This window comes from Metarhizium acridum (genome assembly GCF_019434415.1).
Source record: "Metarhizium acridum strain ARSEF 324 chromosome Unknown scaffold_13, whole genome shotgun sequence".
Lineage (NCBI taxonomy): Eukaryota > Fungi > Ascomycota > Sordariomycetes > Hypocreales > Clavicipitaceae > Metarhizium > Metarhizium acridum.
The window spans coordinates 431,952-459,301 of record NW_027094016.1 but is presented as its reverse complement, the minus strand read 5'-3'; the positions used below and the strand labels follow the sequence as shown (position 1 = coordinate 459,301).

The 27,350-nt window shown below is 47.2% G+C and overlaps 8 protein-coding genes across 8 annotated transcripts; 5 read left to right on the top strand and 3 right to left on the bottom strand.

Moving 5' to 3' along the window:
• Positions 1-3,801: 3,801 nt before the first annotated feature.
• J3458_002757 (uncharacterized protein) lies at positions 3,802-4,233 on the bottom strand (the record flags this gene model as incomplete). Its single annotated transcript, XM_066117362.1, has 1 exon — positions 3,802-4,233. The coding sequence occupies one exon, from the start codon at positions 4,231-4,233 to the stop codon at positions 3,802-3,804; it is 432 nt and encodes a 143-aa protein (XP_065977146.1).
• Positions 4,234-8,303: 4,070 nt separating this feature from the next.
• Positions 8,304-8,791, top strand: J3458_002756 (uncharacterized protein; the record flags this gene model as incomplete). Its single annotated transcript, XM_066117361.1, has 2 exons — positions 8,304-8,479; positions 8,533-8,791. 2 exons carry the CDS (start codon positions 8,304-8,306, stop codon positions 8,789-8,791), a joined length of 435 nt encoding a protein of 144 aa, XP_065977145.1.
• A 1,575-nt stretch (positions 8,792-10,366) lies between these two features.
• Positions 10,367-11,166, top strand: J3458_002755 (uncharacterized protein; the record flags this gene model as incomplete). Its single annotated transcript, XM_066117360.1, has 2 exons — positions 10,367-10,710; positions 10,761-11,166. The coding sequence occupies 2 exons, from the start codon at positions 10,367-10,369 to the stop codon at positions 11,164-11,166; spliced, it is 750 nt and encodes a 249-aa protein (XP_065977144.1).
• On the top strand, positions 10,908-14,842 carry J3458_002754 (uncharacterized protein). Its single transcript, XM_066117359.1, has 2 exons — positions 10,908-14,020; positions 14,084-14,842. Exon 1 carries the CDS (start codon positions 11,323-11,325, stop codon positions 13,858-13,860), a length of 2,538 nt encoding a protein of 845 aa, XP_065977143.1. The 5' UTR covers positions 10,908-11,322; the 3' UTR covers positions 13,861-14,020; positions 14,084-14,842.
• Positions 14,843-16,939: 2,097 nt separating this feature from the next.
• On the bottom strand, positions 16,940-17,215 carry J3458_002753 (uncharacterized protein; the record flags this gene model as incomplete). The annotated part of the gene is made up of 2 exons (XM_066117358.1): positions 16,940-17,129; positions 17,187-17,215. 2 exons carry the CDS (start codon positions 17,213-17,215, stop codon positions 16,940-16,942), a joined length of 219 nt encoding a protein of 72 aa, XP_065977142.1.
• A 2,746-nt stretch (positions 17,216-19,961) lies between these two features.
• Positions 19,962-20,774, top strand: J3458_002752 (uncharacterized protein). The gene has a single exon (XM_066117357.1). It carries the CDS (start codon positions 20,254-20,256, stop codon positions 20,719-20,721), a length of 468 nt encoding a protein of 155 aa, XP_065977141.1. The 5' UTR covers positions 19,962-20,253; the 3' UTR covers positions 20,722-20,774.
• A 281-nt stretch (positions 20,775-21,055) lies between these two features.
• Positions 21,056-22,994, top strand: TIF34_1 (translation initiation factor eIF3 subunit). Its single transcript, XM_007815886.2, has 3 exons — positions 21,056-21,228; positions 21,396-21,993; positions 22,068-22,994. Exons 1-3 carry the CDS (start codon positions 21,179-21,181, stop codon positions 22,431-22,433), a joined length of 1,014 nt encoding a protein of 337 aa, XP_007814077.2. The 5' UTR covers positions 21,056-21,178; the 3' UTR covers positions 22,434-22,994.
• A 75-nt stretch (positions 22,995-23,069) lies between these two features.
• On the bottom strand, positions 23,070-27,238 carry ISW2_1 (chromatin remodeling complex Adenosinetriphosphatase). The gene is made up of 3 exons (XM_066117356.1): positions 26,711-27,238; positions 23,691-26,651; positions 23,070-23,628 (listed from the first exon to the last, which is right to left on the bottom strand). The coding sequence occupies exons 1-3, from the start codon at positions 26,906-26,908 to the stop codon at positions 23,503-23,505; spliced, it is 3,285 nt and encodes a 1,094-aa protein (XP_065977140.1). The 5' UTR covers positions 26,909-27,238; the 3' UTR covers positions 23,070-23,502.
• Positions 27,239-27,350: the final 112 nt, after the last annotated feature.

The window sequence follows — 27,350 nt, the reverse complement described above, 5'->3', positions numbered from 1 at the left end:
AAGCTAGGTAAGTATATTAAGTTAAATTAATTCAAGTATTATTTATAAGTATATATTAATTATCTTTAAGCTTAATTAAACTTTAACCTTTATAATAGTTTAAAATATATAATAAAAATATTTTTAAAATAAATTAAATAAATAAGTTTATTTAATTAAGCTTTTTAATATAATTTTAAAATAATATTTTATTTAAACTTAAAAGAGTATAATTTAAGTAAGTTAAATTATTTTAACTTTTTACTTAAATTAAAAGTATATTACATATAATTTAAGACCTTTTTTAAGAGAATAATATATATAAATAAAATATTTAAGATAATTAACTATTAGTTGAAATTTATTTTTATCTCTTAAGTTTAAAAGAGAAGTGTAATAAAAACCTATTTATTCCTTAAAAACTATTATCCTTTAATATACTATCCCCTATTAGGTTATCTTTCTTAAATAATATAATATCTCCTTTATTAATTATTCTAATTAAGCGTAGTAGTTTAAAAGGCCCTAGTAAGCTATTATCTATAATCTTCTCGCTTATTAAAGCTATATAACCCTATAAGTAAGAGTCTTTTATAAATATAAAGGGCCTAATAGCTTATATTTATAACTTAAAAAGATAATAACTTACTTAAAAGAAATAAAAGCGTTAAATACTCTTAATTTTCTTATCTTAAAAGTCTTAAATTTATAATTAAAGGTTTTAAGAGAGTAAATTACCTTAAAAAGCTGGACTAATATTTAGCTTAAAGTTATCTTAAAGAAGTTAATATTATTTATTATTAATATTTATAAATTAATTTAATATTAGTTTACCTATAAATGTTTAAGCTTTTTTATATAAAATAAAATTAAGTTATAAAATTAATTTAAGGCTACTTTTAATATAATTTTAAATTTATTCTTATAATAAAAGGTATATTAATACGTATAATTAAGTATAATTAATAGGCTAGTAATTTAAATACTTAAGGTCTTTTAGCTCTTTTATATACTATTTATTTATCTCTTAAGTAAGAATTAATTTAATATTAATTTTATAAAAAGGGTTAAGTATTATATATAAGGCTTATTAATTATTTATATTACTATTAAAGCCTAATAAAACGCTTTAATTATAAACCTCTTATATATAATAAAGATTAGCTAGAATTCTTAATTTAACGTATTAATAATTTTATTATATACGAATCTTATAGCTATTTTATAAGGTAATAAAGTTAATAAACTTATCCTAAATAAGTAGTATATATATTATATAAAGTGTAATTTAATTAATAAGATTACCTTTAATAAATAATATATACTTAGCTAGTTTATAAAAGAGAGTAATTTATTAGTTAAAGGCGCTTATTTATAATTAATACTATTAGCTTTTTATTCTTACATTTCTTTTACTAGGTTTATATATATAATTAAATAATATTTAATCTTCTTATTTAAATGTAAATTAATTTCTATTTACATTTTAATAGAAAATTAAAGTAGGTTTAATAGAGGCTAGTATTACTTAAGCTACTACTTATAAGGGAGTCTTAATACTATAATTAAATCTTATAAAAAATAGCTATATTCTTAAGTATTAAATTATAAAAAGATACTACTTTAATATGCTTAATATAATTATAATAAAGTAATTATAATAAAATTAAATAATATAACGTAAGTATATATTAATATATATATATATTTAAATATTATATTTCTTAAGTTTATTATATTTATTTAAGTATTAAAGAAAATTTAGCCTAAGTACTTAAAAGTTAATATAATATTATATATTTCCCTCTTAACGCTTTTAAACCTTTTCTAGGAAAATAGTTTAATAAAAGTTATAAAGTTAATTTTATAAGATTAAAACCTAACCTTTTTATTATATATAATAGTATAAATATTTACGGTTAAACCTATAAATTACTAATATTTATTTTAGGTTATTTTTAAGAAATTAAATTACTTTAAAAAGCACTTATAATCGTTCTTACTTTAAATAAAAACGCCTTTTTATATTATTTTACTAGTAAACTTTATAAATAGTATATAAGTTATATAAAAGGTAATCGTATATTTATATATCTTAAAGAATTAATTAATTAAAGTATTTATATAAAAAGAAGTAAAATTAAATTCGTTAAATAAGCTAGTTTATAATATATATATTTTATTATCGTATTAATTTCTACTAAGAAAGCTATATCTTTAATATACGTAAGCTTATTATTTATTAATTACGTTCTTAAAGTATTTAATTAATAGAAGAATAAATTAATTTAATTAATATATCTTATATAAATAGTTTAAATATATCTTTATATAAAGGCTTTAAGCTTAAAGCTTTAAAGATATATAAAAGTTCTTAAGCTAAAAGCTAATATTATAATATTTAAAGGCTAATTTATCTTTTATTTTACTAAGAAAAAAGCTAATTAACTTATAATAGAGTCTCTTTTTAAGATAAGCCTTAATATAAGAATTCCTAAATATTATCTTATAAGCTTTAAAGTTATCTTAATATAAGTATTATATTAAAATATAAATTATTTATAAAATAATTAAGATTTAAACTATAAATTTATAATAAATAAATCGTAAAAAATAAAATAAATTATATACTAAATGTAAAATATAATATAATAATATTAGTTTTTTTTTAAATATTTTATAAGTATTTTTAAATTAATTATAAATTAATTATAATAAAAATTATACCCTATACTTTATAAAATGAAATTTCGTAAAACGAAATTTCGTAAAACGAAATTTCGTAAAATCAATTTAGCGGGGTTTTGCGGAGCTTAGCTAATATGCGACCGTACAGGAGTCTAGACCCAGCTCGCCGGATTGCGGCTGACCAGGAGTCGCTTTCTGACAGCCATGACTGGGGAGGGAGCTGGTCAGCCCTATCGTATCGATTATGGGGAGGTTGCGGCATTTTGGTGAGGCTGATTGAGCCAAAGGTGTGTATCAGATGGTGGCCTGTTTCTTAGGACGTACGTTATGTGCGCTTGTGGACTGGCATGCAAGAGATTTGGTGGCATGTGACGATTTAACGGTGTCTGCTCCGTATGTTGCAAAGGTGTCCTTGGGTAACGTATCAATATGCCATACCTAAGGCGGACGCGTCAAGTGGCTTGCCGCATTAAGACGGGAGGAGCGTCAAGGAAGCCAAGGTCCTTGATGAAGGCATTAAGTCAGAGCGCTATGTTATATGTACTTTTAAATGGTGCTTAATTCAATATTTTTCTATTTAATATTTAGCGTGTAAACATGAAAGTAACGCCGTCCCTTGGGTTGGATGTCTTGGTTATCAGCTGCAAACTATGCGCTCTTCTTGGTGTGACATGCAGTAGATTTGGTGGCATGCCACGGTCCATGTTGCGGAGGACTTGTCAAGTGGTGTCTTTTTTGACCCCGACATGGCACTGGCGCGGCATCGTTGTATACAAACTGGGCTCAAAGTCGAAATTCCAAAACAGGAGTACCAAGCAGCTTCAGATAGGCAGGCCAGCCGCCGAAACACCTCCTTAGACCTCCCCCAAAGACAAGGACAGGTCCTAAATTGCTGTCGTTCAATATTATCAATATAGTCGAGCTCCCCGGGCTCTTGGGCTCCTTCTTAGGTCTTGAACTAGCGCCCAGAATTTAACTGCCATGTTTCTTCTTCATCTTAACTGGATTAGACTCTTACAAACTAGTCGTAGATATTGCTTTTACTCGGTCCCTCACAGTCTTGAAACTAGCACCATGCTCAAGTAACAGTCTATAAGCGCAGCTAGGATCAGCAGTATGCGGCCCCCTTTCATCCTAGATCTCACTGATTGCATCATGCTTAACCAGCAGTTTAACAACAACCTCATGCTCTCTCGAGGCAGCCAAGGATAGCGGTGTCCGGCCATTGATATCCTGGTCTTCGCCGATACTATCAGGCTGCTCGGCTCGCGGTTCCATAATAGCCTCACGCCCTTTCTCAGCAGCAAAATCTGGCAGTGTCCTCCTTTTCCCCGGCCCAACTTTCGCCTCGAAATTTGCGCCCTTATCAACCAATTCCCGGACAATAGATGTATGCCCGCCGAAAGCAGCTGTCAGCAGCGGCGTGTCAACATCGTCACCCCGGGCCTCGATATCTACGCCCGCCGTGAGTAATATGCGGACGTTCCACAACTTTTTCATCCCGTGGTGTCCTTCTCCGGCTGTGTGCAGCGCAGATTCTTCTCCGTTGTAGGTGTTTTTCGACATCGGCTTTTCTGTTTTATGAGCGGCTTTAATATCGTCTCGCGACATTCCAGAGCCGCCCAGTGCAGCGCTGTTCGTCCGCAGCAATCCACCTGGTCAATATTATCGAGGAACACTTGCATTTCGAGAAATTTCTCGACGACATGCGTCTGACCCTATATGACCGACTCGTGAAGGGTTTTCAATCCGTTTGTATCAGAGGGAAGAGTGTGAGTCTTAAGACGCGGCATGATATCACGTGTGTTGTTCGACATGGTGGCTATTCGGGGTTCTTGATCCTACCCGAGAGACGAACCTGTCTATTATACCTGAGGAGAAGGTTTGAGCTGCTGGAAGCAGCTCAAGCAGTTCCTCACGCCAGCGACGCATGTTTCTTAATCCTGCCCAGGTGGCTAGCGTGTCCAGTATACCATTCCCTGAGATAATTATTGTTCACGCTATATGTGAATTCTACATGGCATGGAAAGCCCTCCGACTCATGGACGAGAAACAAAAACCTGTTGAGTGGCCTTGGTGATCTCGACTGCCATCCTGTCTTCATTTAAACAAAGACGGTCTGGGGAGCCAACGTGTGAAGAGCAAAGGCAGAAAACGGACATTGGTTCACTTCTACTTTGCTGATATGGGCTGTATGTTATACCCTGGAAGCAAAGGGTGGTTTCCGATTACCGGCCAACAACTAGCCGAGTGCCCTTCACACGTATATCCGGAGATTACAGTAGAAAATATTCAAGACCAAAGCAAGCAAGTTTGGTTGGCCAAGATCTTCGCCGGCTTGCAAATTTTACACCTTTTCGTGTCTATTTTACCCGACGTATTCAAGGTGCACACTTTTCACACCTTGAAACCGTCACATTATCCTTCGCTGTTTACGGCGTGTTCATATTCTGCCTTTACTCCTACAAGCCCAAAGAGTTGACATGCTCATCGAGCTCGGAAAAGAAACGTTAGTTTCTGACAATGTATCACGAAAAAGGGCTACTCAAGCGACTGTAGTCAACCAGGAACCCCAGGAAAGCCTGCTAGTGATGAAGAAGCTTCCCCTTTACGATTTGAAAGGACTTACGACGGTCTTTGGGCGATTGTACGCAAAAAAACAGCGTTTCGCAACAATCCAGCCGGCAATATACCATCTATAATCCCCAATGATAATATCCCTATAAGCAACCGCGACTTTCACCTAGCGGGGTATTTGCTAGCCCTAAGCTCTGAATTTTCTGGCGCTATACACGCTATTACTTGGAATTTCGAGTTAGTTTCCCACTGCAGTGGAGAGACTTCTCTGGCGTATAGCTACTGGAACATCCACGGCGTTCCCTTTTGTTGGCCTACTTACGATCGCCCTTACTTAATTTACAAGGTCCAATTGTGTCACACGGATTAGGTCAAGCAAGGATTAGAAGCCCTCTGTTACACAAGGAGATTACGAGAATTATAGGGCACACTAGGCACGGGCCGTTTCTTTTATGTATATAAGATAGTTCCCTCTTACCTTTTAGCTTAAAGGAAATTAAGGACCTTTAATATCCTATAAGATTATCATTGAATTGAGCCCTTTTGCTCTAAGCCCTCTAACGAGCCCTTGTCACAAATTATGACTCCGAGCTCTTCATGGGAATTTGTCCAAGGCTAATGCGGGAATACTCTTGGATGATAAGACGTGATGATTTTCGGGTGAGAAAGTCATATGAAATGGTGGAGAATTCCCTTGCTACTGGCGAATATAAAAAATATTCGGAAATTTCCAGGCAGGCGAGACAGCAGACAGAAATCTTTTATTGCGTCTTCGAGTATTTCCAAAATTATTATTCGTGAAGGATGAAGATGAGAGTCTACCACGAAACCGTATAATCTAGATGAGTATTGTAGGTTTTTTGAGCTGCCATCGACGGAACGCAAGGGAAGAAAATCAACGAGGCGTCCAGAACCGACAAATGGCCCAGACGGCCGCTACTTCCCCGCGGTGGTAATCGACTTGTTTTATAAATGACAAGTCTCCTTTACTGCGCTTCTCGCCCGCTGCTACTGGGCGTTTCGTTCTCTAGTGTTCGGGAGATGCCTGGATCTGTCTATGCCGAGACGAATGGACGCAATACTTACCGACGTTTGGTGCAAGTGGTTGACAATTAGCTAGCCACCCCATGACTAGTATAATACAACATGGTCGAAGTTATTTCTCGATTTATGCAGGGAAAAACTAACGTGATTGGGAGGAAAAGGGGGAAAATATGGAAAACAGGAGAAAGTTTGAGCGCATAGGAACAGTACATGGATACTGCGGCGAGGCCAGGAAGGATTGTTGTGACTGTAAATCCACTCGTTGATGGCGTATATTTTGATGAAAAGCAGTGCAGCATGATTCGAAAATGTTTGCCGTTAGAAGCAATTGATAAGTCTGCCTGTTTTGTTATCGATGCTCATACATATTCTTGATGCATCTTAGGTGCGAACGAGACAGCCTACTGGGAATTGTATTACTGACGTCTCCCCCCGATTTATAAGCTTTACCAACATCCAGAAAGAACAAATTCGATATCGTGGGAAAGCCAAGCCCATTTTTTACTTGGGTTGCTCGACACAACTCTGCCGCGGCACTGCGCCAGTGGATATCTTTTGCTGTTTTTCAATCTATTTAGGCTCTCTCCCCGGCAGCAGATGTTGCTGACTGCCTGTTTTGTCATGTCACTTTCATGACGCAGTCCTGGGCTGGCGTCCATCTCGCGGCTACGTGCTGACATTAAACCTCTGGCACCGTGAGCATAGAGAAACTGTAGCCCTGAATTTGGCACTGCATCAAGTTATTAACTCGAGCCTTGGCACCCACTAATAATAAGCTACAAGTCTTGAAGATGCATCTAAGAATCAGCTCATAAGGCGTTGACTTAGTTTCCTCAGTAAATAATGTTCGTGTGTATTTTGGTGGATTAGTATAATCCTGCTTGTTGCGGTGACCTTCCAGCTAAGGTTCCTCCACGTTAGTGCAGCTCACCAACTCGCGCAAAGGAAGCGACGGAAACCCCCAGCCCCGCACGGCCCGTCCCTAGTCTCGAACTGCGGGCCCACTTCACGGGATACCCAATCCGAACCTGCTCAACTGTCATAGAAGCATAATTTGGCTTCATCGTCGCCAATGCTAATCGGACGAGCCCCCGATGCAGGTATTATACATTGCGCAATTTGGGCGAAGGCGGCTGCGTCACCATCAGGATCGCTGATAATGCAGTGGACAATTCATGATCAGAGCGTCCACCAATAAACGTGTGGCTTACTGACATTGTCGGTGCATGGCAATGTCTTACAATCCTTCCATCATTCGCTGGAGCTGTCGAGAGGGACACACATAAGCCGAAGCCAGCGCGCCCCAAGACCCTTAGAGCCTTTTCACCCCGTCGTTGAAGGGAAATCACATTTCTCGGTTACAGCCACGGGTCCGGCGGTCCAGATCTACCTTAAGCATCATGGCCCAAGAGTTTGACATTGTCCTTCTGGACGCCAACGAGGAGGAGCTTGAGTTTCATCTCCCCAGTGAGCTGGCATGGTGGTCAAAGGGCGCATGCCGGCAGTGGTCCACGGCTTCGGGAGCAACAACAGCACGACACAACGCACAAGGTAGACGAGGAGACGGGTGTCGAACTCGATATCAAGGCCGGCTTCGAGCCGTACGTGTCCATCGGGCCCAGGTACCACTGGAAGCGGTCCATGAGCGACCAGCACACCGACGTCATGCCACGTGCACCTAAAACAAGTAAAGCCAAATCCAACAAAGAGAAAAGAGCGGATTCAATCAATGACATGTATTTTTAGCATCATATTTCTCTTTTTTTTTCCTTCTGACTTCACATATTAAACCTCATTCTCAGTAGTCTAGCTGCTGGGCTCATCCAGCCTCAAATTTACGGAACGTAACACCTACAGTCCAGGTGAGGCGGCGGCAATTCCCAGCCAGATTAAGTCGAGCATCGTTTCGCGCATTCTTGTGCTCAGCACCCGTAAAGAAGGGCCAGGACGCGCCCTGGGGACTCTTGCCTATCGACCGGCCCTCGAACGCCTGCAATTCAGCATATCAGCCCAGAATGGAGTTTCCAGATCCCGTTCCAAGTCCATCAGCCACGGACGCCTTTTCTGGCTCAGACGATATTATTTTCTTGTCCGATTGGGAGTCAGACCCAGAATCCCCACGCCCTGCGTCAATAGTCGTATCCGAAAGGGTCCTCTATGAGGAAGAAACCAATGATCCTCCAGACCCGATGTGTGTTGCTCTGAACATTGTTACCAAGACCATTTCTATCATCTTTTGTTCAGCATCGTTAGCATTGCGGGCCTCAGTGGCGAGCACGCCTCGTTGCAGTACGGAGAGGACAGTCTCACTAGACGAAGATTACAGTTCTCTTGGGCGGCCGACACCATCGTCGGAGAGGCGGCTACTGTCGAAGGAATCCGGACTGCAGCAAATGACCTGCTCAAAGCGGCCTTGGAAGCCATAAATTCGGGGAGAAATATTGCGGTAACCGAGGTTGACTCTTTCAGCATTTGGTCCCTGCATAATCGAACTGACGCGTAGAATAGTCTCCCAAACCGGCACTCATCTTTACGGCCTGCGATATCGGCGGGACGATCCTAAAACAAGTGAGATGAATAGACCTGAAGAGGGGTCTGGGCCTCAAGTCCTGGAGGTACATCAAAGTAAAGTACTAATCAGACGATTCGCTCTTAGGCCTTGCTGATGGCGGCGTCAGATACATCCAAGTACTCAACGGTCTTAGAAAATACAAACCTTTTAGTTAGTACACCTCCTGCGGCCTCGGGTCAAGCGTTTCTTAGCACTGCAGCAATTCAGCAGCTGGGGCCAGGAGAAACCCCTATCCTTTTTTTTCAGTCTACTGATACCACGACAGATAGTCTTTGGGTCCCCTCACAGAGAGTCAGGCTGTTGTTCTTGGGAGGCCATGTTATCACATCTCATCCTCACACAGGCATGATTTTCCCTGACTCCTGGTTTCCTCTCGTTCTCAGTCGGTTGTGGAGCTTCCATAAGGACCTGACCCACAAATTCAATGCTTTCATTGAGCAATACAAGATCAGCACAATCAGTCATTACCAAGTAAGCTCAGAGTCAGATGACAATGAAATGGTGAGCTGTCACAGAATTCCCGCCAGCTTCCTGTAAGGACTAACAGTTATGCGAAGGTGGTTAAAAAACTCAATGCAACGCTTGACGTACACGGTGAAATTCAGATTGGCCTTCCAAGAGGTGACAACACGCTATTCAATGTCTACGCACACGAGCATCAGAATCTCATTGCCAGTAGGGTTGAATGCGCGATGGCCTGTAAGTCTTGATTTCTATGCGGGACTCGTATCGGAAATTTGGGGGGATCGAAGCTGATCGTCTTTCTTTGTACAGGCTCACGCAAAGACTATTAAGAATGGCGCCGACTCTTCACTCGATTTGGCCTAGACATTCCTGTACGACATGGTTCAAAGCCTGTCTATAAATACCTATGTGATTGGATTCTGTCAGATGCCGGACTGGCTTCGTGGACAGGCAAGGTCATAGGGGCCAACAAGGAGACAAGCGCTGCTATAATGAAAGGCCCTGGACAACAGAGCCTACCAGCCCCAGAGGTATCGAATGATCCAAAGACAGGAGAAGTCCCAAAGCGCAGCCAGCACGCGGTAGCGAAGACCATGACAACACTAGAGATTGGAGGGTGTGTTCGAGACACCACAATCCTCACAAGTTGCCTGATTTCCTCACTCCGAGAACAGCGGGGCCGGCCGATGGATATCTTCCTGACTCAGGCACATCACAAGCCGCGCCCTTTGCCGCTGACAAAAGCACAGCTTATGGCATGTGTTTGCCGGCAACTACTGACAGAGCATCCAAGCCTTTGTGTCGAAATCCAACCACTGCTGAAGGATGCCCGAGACGCTCTCGACAGCCATAACGTTGCATGGATAGAGGCCACATTGTAGACATGTCTCGTGGCGCTCCTTGGCGGACAGGTCCTGGGCCAGCCGTTTCTCATCGTCCATCAGCCGGCCGAGCCTGATTTCGCCTCGCCCTTTTTACAAATTTATTGCCGACCTTTCCGGCTTGGTCCAAACAACAGAAATATCAGTCAAGATCCTAGTCATGCGGAATGCAGCCTCGTGTCCAGACACGGCCCCCGATGCCAGTACCGGCATAAATCCCAACACGAACAGAGATGGAGCCCCCTCCTCTGGTGGTTCGACTGCTTGCCATCTGCAACAAGATGCTAACCGCGTCATCATTCGAAAGATGATAAATCCTAGCGATCCTGACGTTCTCCAAGCTCTGCAAATGGACTACAACGCATGTTTCGATCTTCTAGGCCCAGAGAGGACTCGGCTTCTTTCTCGAAAGGGTGGCATGGAATGTCTTGCCACGTCCACGGACCTGAGCACTATGCGGCACTTGTTTGCCGTGCTGGAGCACCACCCCTTTCTTTTTTCGCAGTCAGTCAAAAAATACCGGTTTTCGGCAATCAGTCAGGACGTTATCACAGCCATACTGACTCTGTCACTCTGGCACTTGAATCTGTGGAGAGCTTGGTAAGAACTGGGATTCAATGGATCACCCACGCCCTGCGGCCACTTACATGTACCGAATTGGCGACAGCACTTGAGACGGAGGCAGGCGACGCCGTTGGTGACCTGTTTGGCACAATCACCATCGCAGAATTCGAAAGTCTATTGTGCGGCCTTGTTGAGATTGAAGGCGGCACCGTTTACCTGGCCAATCCCCTGCTTACTCAGCATGTTCTCCAACAGATGCCTGGTGATAAAAAGGACTCGTCGCATTTTCTCGACCTCGGGCCTGCTCATTGTCCAGACATTGCCCTCATTTGCCGCAGATACATCTCCAACACTACCGGAGTGGGCAGCCCGGACAAACATCAGACGAGTCGGTAGGGGGGGCCAGCGAAGCCCAGGGCTTTTCTTATAATGCTCCCGGTGACGTGACGGCCGGGCAATTGGACCCTGTGCCCCTGATGTCCTACGCGGTCGAGCACTGGTTCACGCATCTCCGGTTCAAAGACTACTCATCTGGAGATACGAAATTGGAGGATGAATTTGTCCGTGACGACGGTCTGGTCCATTGCTGCCTGCGACTTCGAAGTTCTGAACGCGCCGTTCAGCCGCACGAGTCAGCTCAGCATCATCCAGATCCGAGACCGACTGCATGTTGAACCTGCCGAGGCCGTCAGCCTCGCACTGCATGCATCTGATATTGAATGCGCATCCGACCAGGGGAAATATTCATCCACGGCGGCCTTGGCTGCGTGTCAGATGGGAAGCGCCAGCACTCTACACCAACTTGATCAATGCGGCGACTTTGGCGACGAGTGTACCCTGAAGAGAGCTTTCCAGATTGGGTCCGACTTTTCCTTGTGCATACTAGCAGAGAGGCACAGCGAGTTCGTCAAGAAGAATGTGCACGAGATTCTTCAGGACGCAGCACGGCTTGGAAATTCCGGCCTGATAATGCACTTGATGAACAAGCCCGATTTATGGGCCAAATCTGACTGTGGACAGTATCATCGATCTTTCCTACACGTCATTGCAGCACTGGGGGGTTCGCTTCCACCGCAGGCATTATGGAAGCAACAGGAGCAATACATCAGCCACACCTCCGAGCAATATCAAGAGAGAACTCCTCTCCACCTTGCTTCCATGTCCGGCCAAGCGTGTCTAGTGTCCAAAATGCTGTCCAAGCTTGACGAGTCTGAAGAAGCCAAGGCGGCGCTCAACATGGGCGACTCGACGGGCGCCACGCCGTTACTCCTCGCCAGCCAGCGCGGACGATTCACCATAGTGCGGCAGCTTCTCACTGCGGGCGCCGATCACTCTGTGTGCCACAACGAGAAGCAAAGCCCGCTACATGTGGCCTGTCGCAACGGCCGTTGGGACATTGTCGAGACGCTTCTTGTCTCGGGGGCAGCGCCGAATGCCAAGGACAGCACCGACAGAAGTCCGTTGCATCTGGCTTTGGGGAACAATCACCTCGAAATCGCCATGATGCTTCTTGGAGACACCACATCTTCTCTGGTTCATGAGAGAGAGGTTGATGTGGATTCTCCCGCATCCGACGGCTCAACTGCGCTCATTATTGCGACCAAAGGTAATCATCTGAACATGGTCCGACTTCTCGTCGGTCGCGGTGCCAATGTAATATGGCGTGAGGGACACAACCGAGACGCTCTGCAGTATGCGGCACAGTACGGCCACGACCAAGTTTTGCGCCAGCTCCTGGAGGCGGGGAATGTGATGGGCGGCGACTACATGTACCGAGCGGATCTCTCCCTTCTCTCGCTCTCGGCTCTTGCGGGCCATGTCCAGGTCACCAAGATGCTGCTGGACAGGGGCTTCAGGGACACGGATGCGCTGGTGGTGGCTTGCCAGTACGGCCAGACTGCGGCGGTAAAGGTCCTCATGCCTCACTCGTCCTCAGCCAGTCTGAATGCTGGCTACTCGAATGCTGCCAGGTACAAAAAGTTCGACACGGTCAAGACACTGCTCGAGGCCGGCGCAGACATAAACGCCAAGTCCAAACAAGGCCTCACGGCATTACACCACGGTGCCTACAGCTCCAACCCGAGATTGGTGCAGCTTCTCGTCAGCAGACGTGCCAAGCTTGATGTGAGAGACATGACCGAGAGCACTCCCCTTCACTATGCCGCAAGACGGTGCTCCGTAGAATCTCTCGAGATACTGGTCGAGGCCGGGGCCAGCCTAAATATCGAGGACGACAAGGGGGACACTCCGCTCTACCTGGCTGCCACAGCCGGCAGCGAGGACGGCGTGGGCATCTTGCTTGCCGCCAAATCATGTTTCACCGTGCCGCCGCGCGTTTCCAGCCAGTATCCCACATTCCTCGAGCTGGCGCTGGCCACTTTCAAACTGGACGTGTTCCGGCCAGTTGTGAAGTACGTCACCGACACCTCGGGGCCAGGGCTCTGCGTGTCTCCCGAAGCGTTGTTCGGGTTCCTGCATGAGCAGAAGGAGAAGGGCCGGGACACGGAAAAGGTGCGGATTCTGCTCGAATACGGCATGGACCCGAATCAGAAACTCGGCGAGTACGGTTCGATGCTTCATTACGCCGCTCTCTGGGGTTGGCTGGGGCTCGCAAAGCTGCTGTGCGAGTCTGACAAGATAGACGTGGACCTTGTCAAGGAGGAATACGGGACTCCGCTTCAGATTGCTGCTGAGAGAGGCAACGAGGAGGGTCCGAAAATGGTCGAGCTGCTTCTCAGCCGCGGCGGCTGCCATGCCGTCACGCCGCCACTTGGGCCTTGGGGCCGTCGACGACAGGTACATGGCCATGGCCAATATAATTCTGGATCACGACGACACCACTCTCAACATGCACGCCGGCGTTCACGGGACGCCTTTGCAATTTGCACTCCACTTCAGAAACATCCAGATGCAGTGCGAGACTGCGACGTCGACGGCTGGACCCCGCTGCACTGGGCATGTCGCAGCCGTAATAGAAAAGTCGTTCGGTTCCTCTTAGATAGAGATGACTCTACTTGTAGGAACGCGAGGAGCCTCCGAGGCTGGACCCCCCTACGACGTCGCTCTGTACCACGGCGACCGTCTTACTAGTGACGAGGACATGAGAAATCGTCTCAGGCCCAACGGCCAGCAGCCGCCGTTGCAGCCTGCGGCCGACATCGCGGCCGACGAGGAGGCTACCCGACCGCTAAAGCCAGAAACAGCGTCATTAAGCCCGGCACGTGAAGTCATGTGTAATGCCTGCATGTGTGTAAGTAGCCCACAAGCCGGAGGGGGATTGGGGAAATCGTACTGACCCGCACGTCCTACACAGGTGATATATGGGCCAGTATACGAGTGTACGAAATGCATCGAGTTCCGCATGTGCTTCAAATGCTTCCGTCGCGTGGTGAAGATGCACTTCCGTGGCCACCCATTCAGGAAGATTACATGCTCTGGTGAGAAACTCGAGATAGATCCGTGGGTTTAAGTCAAGTGGAATTGTTTCGCACGGGAACAGGGCAGCATTGCCATGGGGATATACTACCTATTACTCAAGTTCAAGCATGTAGAGTAAAAGTGCGGCGCATTATCCACGTCTGCTTCAATCACAGCCGTTGCATCTCTAAACGCCATTTCGATTTTGGTAATATCATTATTATTCCGTTGACGTCTACAAACCTAGTGGAAGAAGACGACCCCGTGTGGTGAGATATCCCGCTCTGAGACATGGAGGACAATATGGTTTGGGGTGTTGCGGCGTACAGCAGAGTAAAAGCTATCGTTTCTGTTCCTGTATTTTTTTTTTTTTTTTTCATATTTTTTCATTTGATTCGATTTTATTTTTCGGAAAACCATTGGCACTACAGCATCATGAAGGGAGTTTCAATCTAATGACAGGAATTTTCACCCGCCTGCTGAGGGTCTCGAGCATCACCCGCATGTACCCTTATTTAGACGTCTGTTGCATAATGTGATCGAGAATATTCATTGCAGGGAAAGGCATTATAATTTTTTTGTATGAAATAATAGGCAGGCCGCTAGCTAGTGCGTAGGTACTACGATAGCTGAGAAAATCTGCGGTCAAAATGCTTCAATATTCGTGGATTCATCGCCAAGCCGACAATGGCAAGGGCAAAGACAGTAATGGGACGGCGCATTCAAGCTGGCTATAAATGTTCACCGGGGCTGACTCTGTGGATCAGTTGCCATTCAAGCTACAACTGGTGATATCGAGGCCAAACGATTTGGACCTCTAGCGCATCTGCAATGCGCTCCCATGTCTGGACCAGGCCACTGGAGATCAGAGGTACAAGAAGGATATACTAGGTTTGACCAGAGACATCCCAGAGATGTAGGAGGATTGCATACCATATTGTGGCCCAGAGGTCCGTTGGTTAGACACCGCTGGTATGGGCTGTCGGAAGCGGCACGAGGGTAGTACAGTGTCCGGATATTACTTATGGAAGCCTAGAATTCCGCTGGTCGGAAGCCGCTACTACACTCTGCTTTTGGATGAACGAGGCCATTGTCTAACTGATACTTGAGCATGGTGCCATTTGCAAAATCTCAGGACCGCTATCCCCAGCTACCAAGGAAGGACACAAGGCCCTTGTCCAACTGCTTGTGAAGTGTGGTGCAGTGAAGCGTGGTGCAGTGTCAAGACCTAGGAATAATGCAATCGCGTACCGCTATCCCATCTATAGAAGAATTAGTATACATCTCCTCTCAAAGATATAACAATGCACTAAACGTTCTTGCTAGTATGGTATTTTACATAGGCATGACGAGTATATGCCATAGCGTATTTCGTAGCAGTGCCTTTCTATTACAAACGTCTCTAATATAACCCATGGGTTAGTTAGTTTACCTTGGTTGTGAGCCAAGTTGTGCTCAATGTACGGCTCGGCCAAGTGGAAGGCTGATGGATTTTCTAAGCTTCTCGGATTTCTCACTGGTGGTTCACTCATCTCGGCTTCTATTTCGGTTGGGACTCTGAGGTTTCTAGCTAATAACCGAGACGTCCTTCTTGGCGGCAGTCTCTTCCAATCATCGCCGTCACCAAACTGCTTCAGCGGACAGCCTATGGTGGATCCAGTACTGTTGTCGTCTATGTGGAGATAAAACTCTCCTGCTTGACATAATGACGAGAATGTTGGCTTGGGAGAGTTTCAGCGACGAAGTATTCACTGGTGAAGTCGCAACGTTGGCGGCTGCGGTTGTCGACCATCTTTGCTGGCTGTGAGTCGGAGTTGGTCAATTTCACCAGTTACTACACGAAGAAGACGGCTTCGGAACGTTTCCTTTTGTTCATGTGGGATGAACATATGATTTATTGACAATGGCTCGAACGGGGAAAAGTACCCCGAAGGCTTTTTTGGGAAAATAAGCTGGTTGAGGTGGGAACGCGATACGTTGGCTCGGAAAAGATGCATGTTTGACTTGTCGTCTGGGTCTGAGAATAACACGCACTACTATAAACCAAGGCGGTTAGATTAGAGCGGATATTAGCAGGTAACTGAATGCCAACTGAGTAAGAAGCACGCACTCTGGGCCGTTTTACCAAGAGCCGGTCGTAAAGAGACATGGTCGACGTGCGTGTTTGAGAGTTTCACCGCAGCAGGAGAAGGGTAAAGAAGAAGAAATGCTAGACAAGTTGGTGACACGACGTCTAAGACATCGCGTCAAGTTTATCAATGCCACATGCACCAAGCCGCCCCTAAAGGGATAAAATTACAGGCTCTAGCTCTCTCCGCTTTGCCTATCTCTAGGGCAACTTGCTCGTTGAGTTCTTTCGATTCGTTCCGCGCAGCTTTGCTTAATTGTTGCTCCGACCCGCGCCTTTGATGCTCTCCCTGTATGTTTTCCATACTAATGGCAATGGCTCTTCACTTGATGTTGAAGTATTTCGGTTGGATGTGTAATGAGTAATGTTCCAACTTTTTAACTCTAGAGCTAAATTTACATCCTCAGACCTTGATTCCGGTGCCTTGACAGACTTTTAGTACGTCATCCTTGAATATGAAGCATCCTTTTAACTGTTCCTTCAGATAGTGACAGTTTTCCGCGTCGCCCAGCGTTCTGTCCCTTTTTTAACCACATCCATTCCGACTTATCGGGCACTGCCTACTTCCTGAACGCCGTGAACCTGATTCCGAGTTGGGTCGCCGCTTGAGTTCCCTTTCTCTCTTCAATTGTGGTTGAACTTGGCATCAACAGAGCTTATACAAGCCAAGATTTGCGCGTGACGAGCCGGCATGTCCTGAGGCTCCGAGGCGCCATGCTCGAGGAAATGCGCCAGGCGGTCGTTTCCAAGATTCTGTCCACCTGATGTCGCTCCATGGTGCGTATACTTGTGGTCGGGCTTGCGAGGAGCCGATCTGAGGCGTCAAGCGTGAGTGATAAGTATGAGAGTCAAGTCAGTAAGGACGAATTACCCGTTGCACACAGCCTTTTCTGAAGGCATTTCAACGTCCAGCCTGACAATTAACGATTTTCTCTAATGTCGCAGTAACAGCACCCCAAATCAGTAGGAAATCGCCAAGTGCTCGCCGGGGGAACCTGGATAGAGTCGACGAGTTTCGAACCACCTTCACTCTCAGCGAGAGAATACAGTTGCAACAGCGAGAACGGCTGCGGTGTGTCGCACTGCTGAGAATTGGAACGTCAAGATCGATTTAAATCCCTCCTGGCTCGCGTTTGCCAACGACGGTCATCCTACAGTCTTCCATCCATGCAAGGCGTCCTTTCCTCAAACCATCTCAGGAATACATGACATAGTCATGCCGGTAAAGGTCTCATCCAGATTCGAAGGTATACGACTAGCCAAATGCCTTGCCAAACGGTCGTCATTCGGTAGCTGTCGTGGGTTGTATCGCTAGTGTGGTACTCTCTCGGTACAATTCGTGCATGCGTGCATCTCGTGCATGTAGGTATCGGAAACCACATTCACGTCCGCCTCCTTCTCCGACTGCATGAACTCGGGCGAGTAAGATCATCTCCTAGCTGCGGCCCCTCTTTGATTTGCTCAGAGTGATGACAATAGGCAGCCGGTTCCAGGTGGCGCGTCGTGACAACAAACCAAACTCGACATTCGTGCTTGCCCAATCCACGATATTCAAGTCACAGGCCCAGAGTACCTCTCTGCAAAGTCTTCAACCTCTAGCCCGTCGATATTATTCCATATTGAGCGGATATCTCGCGATTAACAGTAACCACCACGCAGATCTCATTGGGCCAATGAGCCAGTCTCAACTCAAATTCCGGCTGGATTCCACCTTCTGGGGCTCACCGGGTTACTGCTTCAGTTTCGAAAGGTAGAGGATACCCGCAATAGGCCGAGTCGCCGATTCTGTTAGATCCAAGAGCTGAGTCCCTAACCGCGCAATGGTGCGAGGCGGGACAGGATGTGTGCTCCCCAGGCCAGTAAAACATCAACGGCGGCCGGATTTGCTTCAATGTCTCAAAAGTCGGCGGAGATATTGAAGTCGTGGCCCGCGATTACCAAGTTGAAATGCGGTGCGTTGGGAAAAGGCGTCCAAGGCGCCCAAGGCGTCCAAGTCATGCATGGAAAGTGAGGCTGACAACAAGGCAGCGTAACGTGTGCAAGTTTTTGTTTGCCTCACTTCAGTCGCCGCGGTCTTTCTCGCCTCGTTTCGTTGTCATCGGCGTCGATCCACATCGCGTGGTTGAGTTATGTTGTGGTGTTTGAGCGCGCTGGCGATGGATGCCAATTTGAACGTTTCGGGTTTTTGTCCGGAGAGTCGGCGAAAGGTCGGCCCGTTGCGTCGCAGGACGAGATAACAAAACGCAAGTGATGGGAAATGAGATAGAAATCGAGTATAGTAAGGGTGGGTGAAAGGCGCAGGTAGTCGAACTGTGGGTGAATAGTAAGAAATGTTGTCCCTCGGTCAAAGGCATACAAGATATTAATACATGTAGAGGGCGAGAGGAGAAAGAGAGAATTGGATCAAGAGGAAACAATTCACATCGGCCAAGACCATTCAGGGAAAAAGACGTGCGGAATGAGGTTCCCTTTTTATCTGACGATGAAAGTTCTGCCCGTCCGAGGCCCCGAAACCCTACATTCTGGTTGGTTGAATGGGATATGCATGATGCGGGTGAGCAATTTGAGCCTCATCGGTACGGGTCTGTGTTATCCCCTTACGGCAAACCAGGCTACCGCTCAATCAAGAGTCCTCGTTGAGCCTCATCTGTCTGGGTTTCGGCTGTCCCCCTAACATTCCCTATTGAGCCTCGTCTCTCCGGCCCGTTCCCCTTCCACCGACTGCATCAGGCCAGCCTGTTGGACGCGGTGCGCCGTCGCGTCTTCAAGTTAAAGAGACAACTTTTGCTCCCTTCTTCTACTCGTAGAATTGTATATCTGGCTTCTCCGTCAGTTGTTCGTATCCATTGTTCGGGGCTAATTCACGGACCTTCTGGGATACCCAACTCAGCCAGTGCTTGGGCGTTGCTGAACGTATCAGCACTGGCAGTCTCCAGACAAAACACCTACGAACAGAAAACGACACAGCCATAGCAGACGATTCAGTAGACGAGTCCATGATTGTCGAAAAGGCACGCCATCGTCTGCTTCGCCGGGCATCCCAGCAAGGAGTTCAACGACCATAACGAACCCCCTTACCAAAAGCCAGGAAGAAAGGTCTCATTGGCAACAAGACGCCGGAAAATACGGTTCGGGCGATGAGGCAGCTCGAGGAGCTGAGTGAGTCGACTTTGACCGAGTTCAAACCATGGCAGTCGGACTTCGAGACTGGAACATATGCATTTTCATTCAATAAGACACATAGAGAAGCAGGAGAGCGGTAAGGAGTTGACATGATCGTCCTGATTAACCGCTAAATCCTGTGGCGGCCGTGGGAGAGTGAGGGTATTTCTAAAAAGATACGAAAGAAGGGTGGATGATCTGCTATAAATCGAAGTCAAGAAGCTTTATGAGCGTGGTCGCAGATACCAGTTGATGGTAGCATCATGACTTGCTTCATTTGGAACGAGCACTGTTCCTGGCCACAAAGGCAATCTAAAGCAAACGAGAATATACAATCCAAGAGACCGGCCAATGCCACTGATGAGCGTACGAGCACCAAGGATGTGATCCAATTTCTTTGCGTTGAAGCTATGTGTCGGCGTGCAGGTGGTTGAAAAGGCCAGGCTTTGGGCAACAAAGTCTCAGACGACTCGAACGCAGTTCGCTGGCATAGTTTGCTGAGACTGTCTGTATTACCCCTGACTTGTCTTCCATCGTAACCAAGTGTGTGATGTTTTGGTATAATTCGCCATCAACGTAAAGCCAAGACAAGCATGTCTCGCGCACACAGTGACAGTGAGGAGCAAGGAATTGTAGTAGACAGGTTGACGAGTTGACGAGTGACCTGGCCATGGTGTACCGTACGCCACATAGCCTGGTATCTTATTTTATAGTCGGCAACAGTCAGAAACATATTGCCACTATCTGCATTATAGCACCTCGAGCTGCGGTTGCGGATGGAAAAGCCATCGAGTAAAAGGCGGCACAGCGGTACTAAGAAGGTAGCATACAGCAACAGCTCAATCACCAAAGACTTTCCGCATTTGATCTCAAAAGGATATTTCCCCAAAACAACCGCTCATCGAAAATGGCTTGTGCTTCAGTCGGAAGGTCCTCGTGGCCTCGTGGTGAGGAGATCGGCTGAAGGCCTTGATTGCATGGCTATCCACAGCATCGACCAACACAGACCCCAGAGCAGCAATCGGAATACCGGGCACATGTCGTATGACCGCTTTCACTGCTGTGCCTGTTCCACTGTTGCCACATCATTGTTGGCCCAGGAGGAGGAATGTAACCAAAGAGCGTTCTTCGACTCTGGAAGCAGCCTGTCACTGCCGGCCAAGTCCGAGGATGACGAGTATGATGCCTGGATCAAACTAGGGAGCGACTGGCTGCCTCATAGCATCGTGACTCACTATTTATGACTCCAACAAGGATGATATTGATTGCCTTGGTGTCGAAGAGTATCGCGGACAAGATGATGTTTGATGGTGGTACCAGGTACTTGCTCTCTTGCGACGCACTCAGCAGAGTTTGAGCCAATCCCGAGCAGCGGTCCCTGTGCAAAATGGTCACTGCCCACAAGTACACACAGGTAAGCGGACAAATACACACGTGTCTTTCCACACACTTCGAACCATACACAGTACAGTAACTGTGCGGATTTGCATGTGACTCCCCCGCTACCCTTTCGAGGCATCGTGCCCCACCGAAACGCACAATCGCCAAAAATTCAAAGCCCACTAACCACGGTCAGTCATCCAAACGCCTCGCCCAGCTGGCCCATATTACCCTCCGCCTTCTCTCGACCCTTTCTCGTCCAGCACCGGCTCATCCACAGCAACAAGGTCGAGAGTAGACTTCACAAAGCAGCTGCCCAACATGAGACCCATTCTCCTTTCTGGGCACGAACGTGCGCTCACTCAGATTCGGTACGACTTGCCTCGCTTCACCCATTCCCCTCCTCGTCAAAATAGCCCCTCCCCGCTGTCCGATTGCCGTTCAATCCTTACGAGTAGAAGAGAAGAGAAAAATTGCTTGCGAGGAACGTCTATATCCTCAACTGACTCGTAGACTAACTGTCTTTCTCCCTTAATAGCTACAATCTCAACGGCGATATCATCTTCTCCGTCGCCAAGGATCAGCAGATTTGCGCTTGGTTTTCGCATAATGGCGAGCGTCTCGGAACTTACCACGGCCACGTTGGTGCCATCTGGACCGTCGATGTCGACCCTACCACGACCATGATCGCCTCTGGTTCTGCCGATAACACCATCCGCCTCTGGGACGTCAAGAGCGGCAAGTGCCTCAAGGTCTGGGAGTTCCCCACCGCCGTCAAGCGTGTCGAGTTCAACGAGGACGGCACCAAGCTTCTCGGTGTCACGGAAAAGCGCATGGGCTACCTGAGTAACATTGTCGTCCTCGATATCAACCCCGACGTCGAGGCCGAGCAGAGCGACGAGAAGGCCTTGACCATTGTCTGCGACGAATCCAAGGCCACGGTTGCGGGATGGAGCAACATGAGCAAGTACATCATTGCCGGTCACGAGGATGGTAGTGTCAGCCAGTACGACGGCAAGACCGGCGAGCTCTTGGACAACGTCCCCATCCACGAACTCAACCAGCCCATTGTCGACCTGCAGTGGGCTCCCGACCGCACCTACTTCATCACTGCTTGCAAGGACAAGACCGCCAAGGTAGGTGACAACCATACGGTCCAAGAGGCAAAAAGTTGAAGGGTCGGCAAGGAGATGCTGACAAGCTGATACAGCTCATTGCTGCCCGCGATCTCACCGTGCTGAAGAATTACGTCGCCGATACTCCCCTGAACAGCGCCACCATCACTCCCAAGAAGGACTTTGTTATCCTCGGCGGTGGTCAGGCCGCCATGGATGTCACCCGTACTTCCGCCCGACAGGGTAAATTCGAAGCCCGTTTCTACCACAAGATCTTCGAGGACGAGGTCGGCCGTGTGCGAGGCCACTTCGGTCCCCTCAACACCGTCGCCGTCGATCCCACAGGCAAGAGCTACGCCAGCGGCGGAGAGGACGGTTACGTCCGTGTCCACCACTTTGACAAGGGTTACTTCGACTTTTTCTACGAAGTCGAGAGGGAACGAAACAACCGAATGCAGTAAAGGGGACAAAACACCATATGACGAGGAAGTAAAATCACCAAATATTGCGGACCTTGCCCTGCCATCTCAATACCCTTTGCTGCACGACGGGACACACATGAAGCGCATGGCGCTAAGTTGGCAAGTTTCGCCGTGAGATTGGGAGGAGAGCAGAAAAGTCTTGCGAAACAAATTTGGTCATTTTAGGGCGCGTCTTTTCCTGGTATGCTTGCATAGTTTGGCGTTATGGCGGAATACAGGAAGGTAGCCCTCTTTTTTTCTTGGGGTAAAACGATACAACAAAAAGAAGAAGAAAAAGTACACCCGGGAGAAGACGCGTCACGGGTTTTAAACAAGTAGGATCGAAAATGTTATGGAGACCGGGTACACTGGGCATTTATTTGTGTCTGTCTGGTGCCGACGAGGGTCTTTGTATGTAGGGCAGTCCATATCCAGCCGTTTGCTCCTTGACGAGATACGAAGAGCAGAAAAGACGGGAGATGGAACGCAGCGTCTGACGAAATCTGGAAGATGTGGGAATGAAACGGTCCTTTTTAGTTTTTGCGAATTGTGCTCTGAGATGATGCGTGTTGTAGAGGCGTTTTTCTAGCATGTGTCGCGCCCCGTGATGGAAATCGACATGTCGAGCCGCGCCGGACAAAAACACCGGTTGCTGTAGAGCGTCGTCATGAGCCATCTTGCTCCATTTGCCGCGATTATCCAGTGCCGTGTTCACCCAACGGGGATCACGGGCGGTCCCAACTAGGTGCAGTAACACTAGAGATGCTGCAAAAACCACTTCCCAGGCATGGTAATGGCACGCAGTCGGCATCTCCAACTAGGAAGCTGGATGCTCATGAACTATGAACTACACGTCGCTCAAACCGACACACACCAGACAACACCCACTCATACTAATGTCATAAAAAGATCATGTATTGACTTAACCAGGCCAGGCCACTACATAACAAGCCTACAAAGCCCAAACACCCAACATCATTTACAGAAAACGCCATACATCTATATCAGTCCCGTAGCCACCCATCCCGGTTTTCTAACACAATACACGCCATACTCTGTTAAGTATGAATCACTTTCTCTTCTTGCCCTTTTTGCCTTTGGACGTGGTATTTGAACCCGTCGAGGCGACGCTTGATGCGCGGGAGGGGGCTCCAGAGGAAGCCTTGCTTGACTTGACATTGTCCAAAGCTTTGTTCTAAACTAGGTATTAGCACTGCCACCAAATAGGCCGGATCCAATAGCTGGTGGTAGACGAACCTTAACGCCGTTTTTGGACTTCTTTTTTGCAGGTGCACTAAGGATGCTGTCCTCGTCATTGTCGTCATCCGGCTCACGCTTAGTCTTGCCGTTGACACCGTTGGATCCCCGTGCAGGCACGTCTTCAAATTCCTTGACAATCGTGGTGATAAGGGTTGTGCAGCGACGGGAGAGCTCGGTCGGGGTTCTGCTGAGGAAGAACCAGTCAAACCGGAAGAGGGGGGACTCGCGAATGTCATCACGCATCTTTTCATACAGGCCCTCTGAGTCGATGCCGTATCGGTCGAGGAGGACCAGCAGGAATCGGTCCTCTTCCTCCGTGTACACCTTCTTGTTGGTAGTGGAGACGGAATAGTTGATCTTGAGCTGCTGCAGGGGCACTCTGTACTGAGACATCTTCTTGCGCAGTAGCTTGCGCTGGTTCTCAATCTTGCGCGTACGTTCCTCTCCGTCCTCGATTACCTTGATGGATTTGGTGTAGTCGGCAATTTCCGTGTACCGTTGCCAAAAGACCTTGGCATATGCCTTGATCTCTGCAGGCGTCTTGCTGTCGATTTCATTCGAGATACCCTCGTAGTCGTAACGTCCATACTTGCCAGATCCATTGACAAACTGCTGGAAATCTCTTCGGCTCCAGTTACCGAACCCTTGTGTCGATAGTTCCTCCTTCTCTTTCTTTTCCTCCTCAGTCAATGGAGTGGCATTGTCGATTTCTTGTTGATCGAGAGCCCGTTCAGCTTCTCGATCAGACAGAGTCTCTTCGTCGCCATCCGGAAGGGGGATCTTATACCCGATTTCCTTTCTATAGTAGGCCGTCTCCCTGTCTTGGAGGTCTCGGAGACGTGGTGGGTAGAATTGGTAGTCTTGAACAGGAATTTGCTTGGGTGCGCGCGGAGCTTTGGGTTTTCCATCACCCTTGGGGTCTCCGTACATGGCTTGTCGGAAGTACTTGTCCATGGAGTAAGATTGTTCCTTGCGCTCACGCTTCGCAGGATTGATCCAGTTTATACCGACATCCTTCTTGACGTTGGCAAAGTTTTCACCATTCCACTGGTACGCGGACTCGGACGTAAACTTCTGGAGGTCGTCGATTCCCAGCTTCTCGTACTTGGCGTTGAGCTCTTTGGTTCTAGTTTCACCCTGGTTAAGGATGGCATCGATATCATCCTCATTAAGCTCCTTTTTACCCTGCAAGTCTCCTGTTGCGCCCTTGGACTGGAACACCTTTTCTGCACCATGCTGGATCATGGACAACAGCTCATCCTTGTTCGCTGCAGCCTTAGCCGCAATCTGTGCACGACCTTGTTGAATAACCAACTGATCGAGACGGAGCTTTTGTGCCGCGCGCTCCAAAACCTTTTCCTCGATAGCATTGTCGGTTACGAATCGATACACAACCACTTGCTTTGTCTGTCCGATACGATGGGCGCGGTCCATTGCCTGCAAATCGGCTTGTGGGTTCCAATCGCTATCGTACAGGATAACAATGTCGGCAGTTGTCAGATTGATACCTAGGCCACCAGCTCTGGTGGTCAATAGAAAGACAAATTTCTCGGAACCAGGCTTGTTATACTCATCAATGGCAGCAATTCGATCTTCGTGGGCGGTTCCACCGTCGATACGGCAGTACTTGTAATCTCTGAAAACGCAGTAATCCTCAAGAATATCAAGCAAACGACTCATTTGAGAGAAAATGAGGACTCTGCTACCCTGCTTCTGGAGTCGGACAAGAAGCTTGTCCAAAACAGCCATCTTTCCGGCGTTGTATACCAAGTGTTCATCTGTAGTATAAGGTGGACCAGGCTCAGCACCCTCAAAGAGATATGGGTGGTTGCAGCACTTTCGAAGTTGCATGACAATGTTGAGAAGTCGAGTCTTTGACTCTCGCTTGCCACCGGCGCCATTGACGGCATCAATGTCCTTCTCAAGGATCTTCTGGTACCATTTAACCTGCATCTCAGACATGCCCAAATACACGTTGACCTCTTTCTTTGGAAGCAAGCTCTTTTCGACATCACTCTTGACTCGGCGCAGCAAGAAAGGTCGCAATACTTTGTGCAGCTGCTGAACAACGGTATCTTGATCGCGGTCTTGACCTGAGAACCATTGATCGAATGCTTCGGAATCGCCAAAAACATCGGGCAACAGAAAGTTCAGCAAAGCCCAAAGCTCGTGAAGGTTGTTTTGCAGAGGGGTACCTGTGATGAGGAGTCGGTTTCGGGACTGGAACAGTCGGATAATCTGAGACAATGAGGATTCCTCGTTCTTGATACGGTGTGCCTCATCAATGATGATGTACTCCCAAGCAAACTTCTTCAGGTGAGCCTTCTCCCTCAGGATCATTTCGTAGCTGGTAATGCAAACGTCGAATTTCTCGTCCACGAGGCGCTCGTTGATGAGGTTGTGTCGCTCTTCTTTGGCGCCTTGCAGAACCAAAACATTGACCTCCGGCGTCCACTTGGCAAACTCCCGCTTCCAGTTATCAAGTGTCGACTTTGGCACGGTGATCAAGTGCGGTCCGGTAATGCCCGCAATGTGCCGAAGATATCCTAGAAAAGAGATTGTTTGAAGAGTCTTACCGAGACCCATTTCGTCGGCAAGAATTCCAGAAATACCATTCTCATGCAGAGAGATCAGCCAGTTTAGGCCTGCGACCTGGTAATCTCTCATCTGCCCTTGAATAAAGTGTGGCGATTCACGGAACACGGTTTCGGCAGAGCCCCCATGCTTCTCATCCTTGAGAAGTTCGGCATCTTCTTCGGCCTCGGTTCGCCGGCGACGGTCACTGGTAGCTCCTCCCTGTCGGCCAGCGCCTTTCTTGCTGTGAGCTGCCTCGTTATTTTGACGATCAATCTCGGCCATGATGTCTCGAATCTTGGGGTCGGGATTCGTCTCGATGAAGTGACGAAAGAGGTCAGTTAGACCGAGAAGGTATCGAAATCTTCGAATTGTATCATCTTCCTACGGGGGTAGTTAGTTTGAGTTGCATGCTAGCAGTTACTCTGAATACTACGACGTACCTTCGATTCGCCCAGGCGGTCGTGCTTCCTGCCAAAGATGCTTCGTCGCAATTGGTTTGCTTCTGATCGGCGCTTTCGCCCATCGGTAAGAGGCTCTCCGACAACACTGCTTGCCGTTGTGTTGGGGTTTGTATCTGAATCTGTGTAGTCTGGAGTTTCGTCGACCTCCTGGCAGTTGCCTATTGTCAGTCGCTGCATGCTCACAACCAGAGTTACATGATAAACCGTACCATTTCTTCTCCGCGACGGTATTCCGGTGCGTCTGACATCGATGCGTCGGTGTCCACACCACTAGCTCTTGATCGCGGCGCCATGGCGACGACGAGAGATATTCGAACCTCTCAACGCGACTGGTTGTAAATGAGACGCGTTGGAGGCGCCCTCGCCGGAAAGGTCAAAGATCTCGGCCGGCCTGAAATATGTTAATTCACGGTTGATGGATGCAATCGAAGCCAACGGCACTGGCGTGGTGGTGGAAGATATCTCGACGAAATTGGTGACAAGGCTAGAGGGAGAAGTATTCCGAAAGATTGATGGCGGGAAGAATCTCTACGTGCCCATCGAGGCCAAGGCCAGGTCGAGTTTGGGGCTAGCGCGTGCAGGAAGATCCACCACGCTACAAGCAGCCGGGGGGTGGGAT

Excerpts from the sequence above, each read along its gene's own strand:
- J3458_002754 (XM_066117359.1), top strand. The coding sequence starts at position 11,323 with ATGAATTTGTCCGTGACGACGGTCTGGTCCATTGCTGCCTGCGACTTC.
- J3458_002752 (XM_066117357.1), top strand. The coding sequence starts at position 20,254 with ATGGAAAAGCCATCGAGTAAAAGGCGGCACAGCGGTACTAAGAAGGTA.
- TIF34_1 (XM_007815886.2), top strand. The coding sequence starts at position 21,179 with ATGAGACCCATTCTCCTTTCTGGGCACGAACGTGCGCTCACTCAGATT. Across the intron at positions 21,229-21,395 it reads CGTGCGCTCACTCAGATTCG|CTACAATCTCAACGGCGATA; the intron begins GTACGACTTGCC and ends CTCCCTTAATAG. Across the intron at positions 21,994-22,067 it reads GCAAGGACAAGACCGCCAAG|CTCATTGCTGCCCGCGATCT; the intron begins GTAGGTGACAAC and ends AAGCTGATACAG.
- ISW2_1 (XM_066117356.1), bottom strand. The coding sequence starts at position 26,908 with ATGCAGCGACTGACAATAGGCAACTGCCAGGAGGTCGACGAAACTCCA. Across the intron at positions 26,652-26,710 it reads ACCGCCTGGGCGAATCGAAG|GAAGATGATACAATTCGAAG; the intron begins GTACGTCGTAGT and ends CTACCCCCGTAG. Across the intron at positions 23,629-23,690 it reads AGTCCAAAAACGGCGTTAAG|AACAAAGCTTTGGACAATGT; the intron begins GTTCGTCTACCA and ends TACCTAGTTTAG.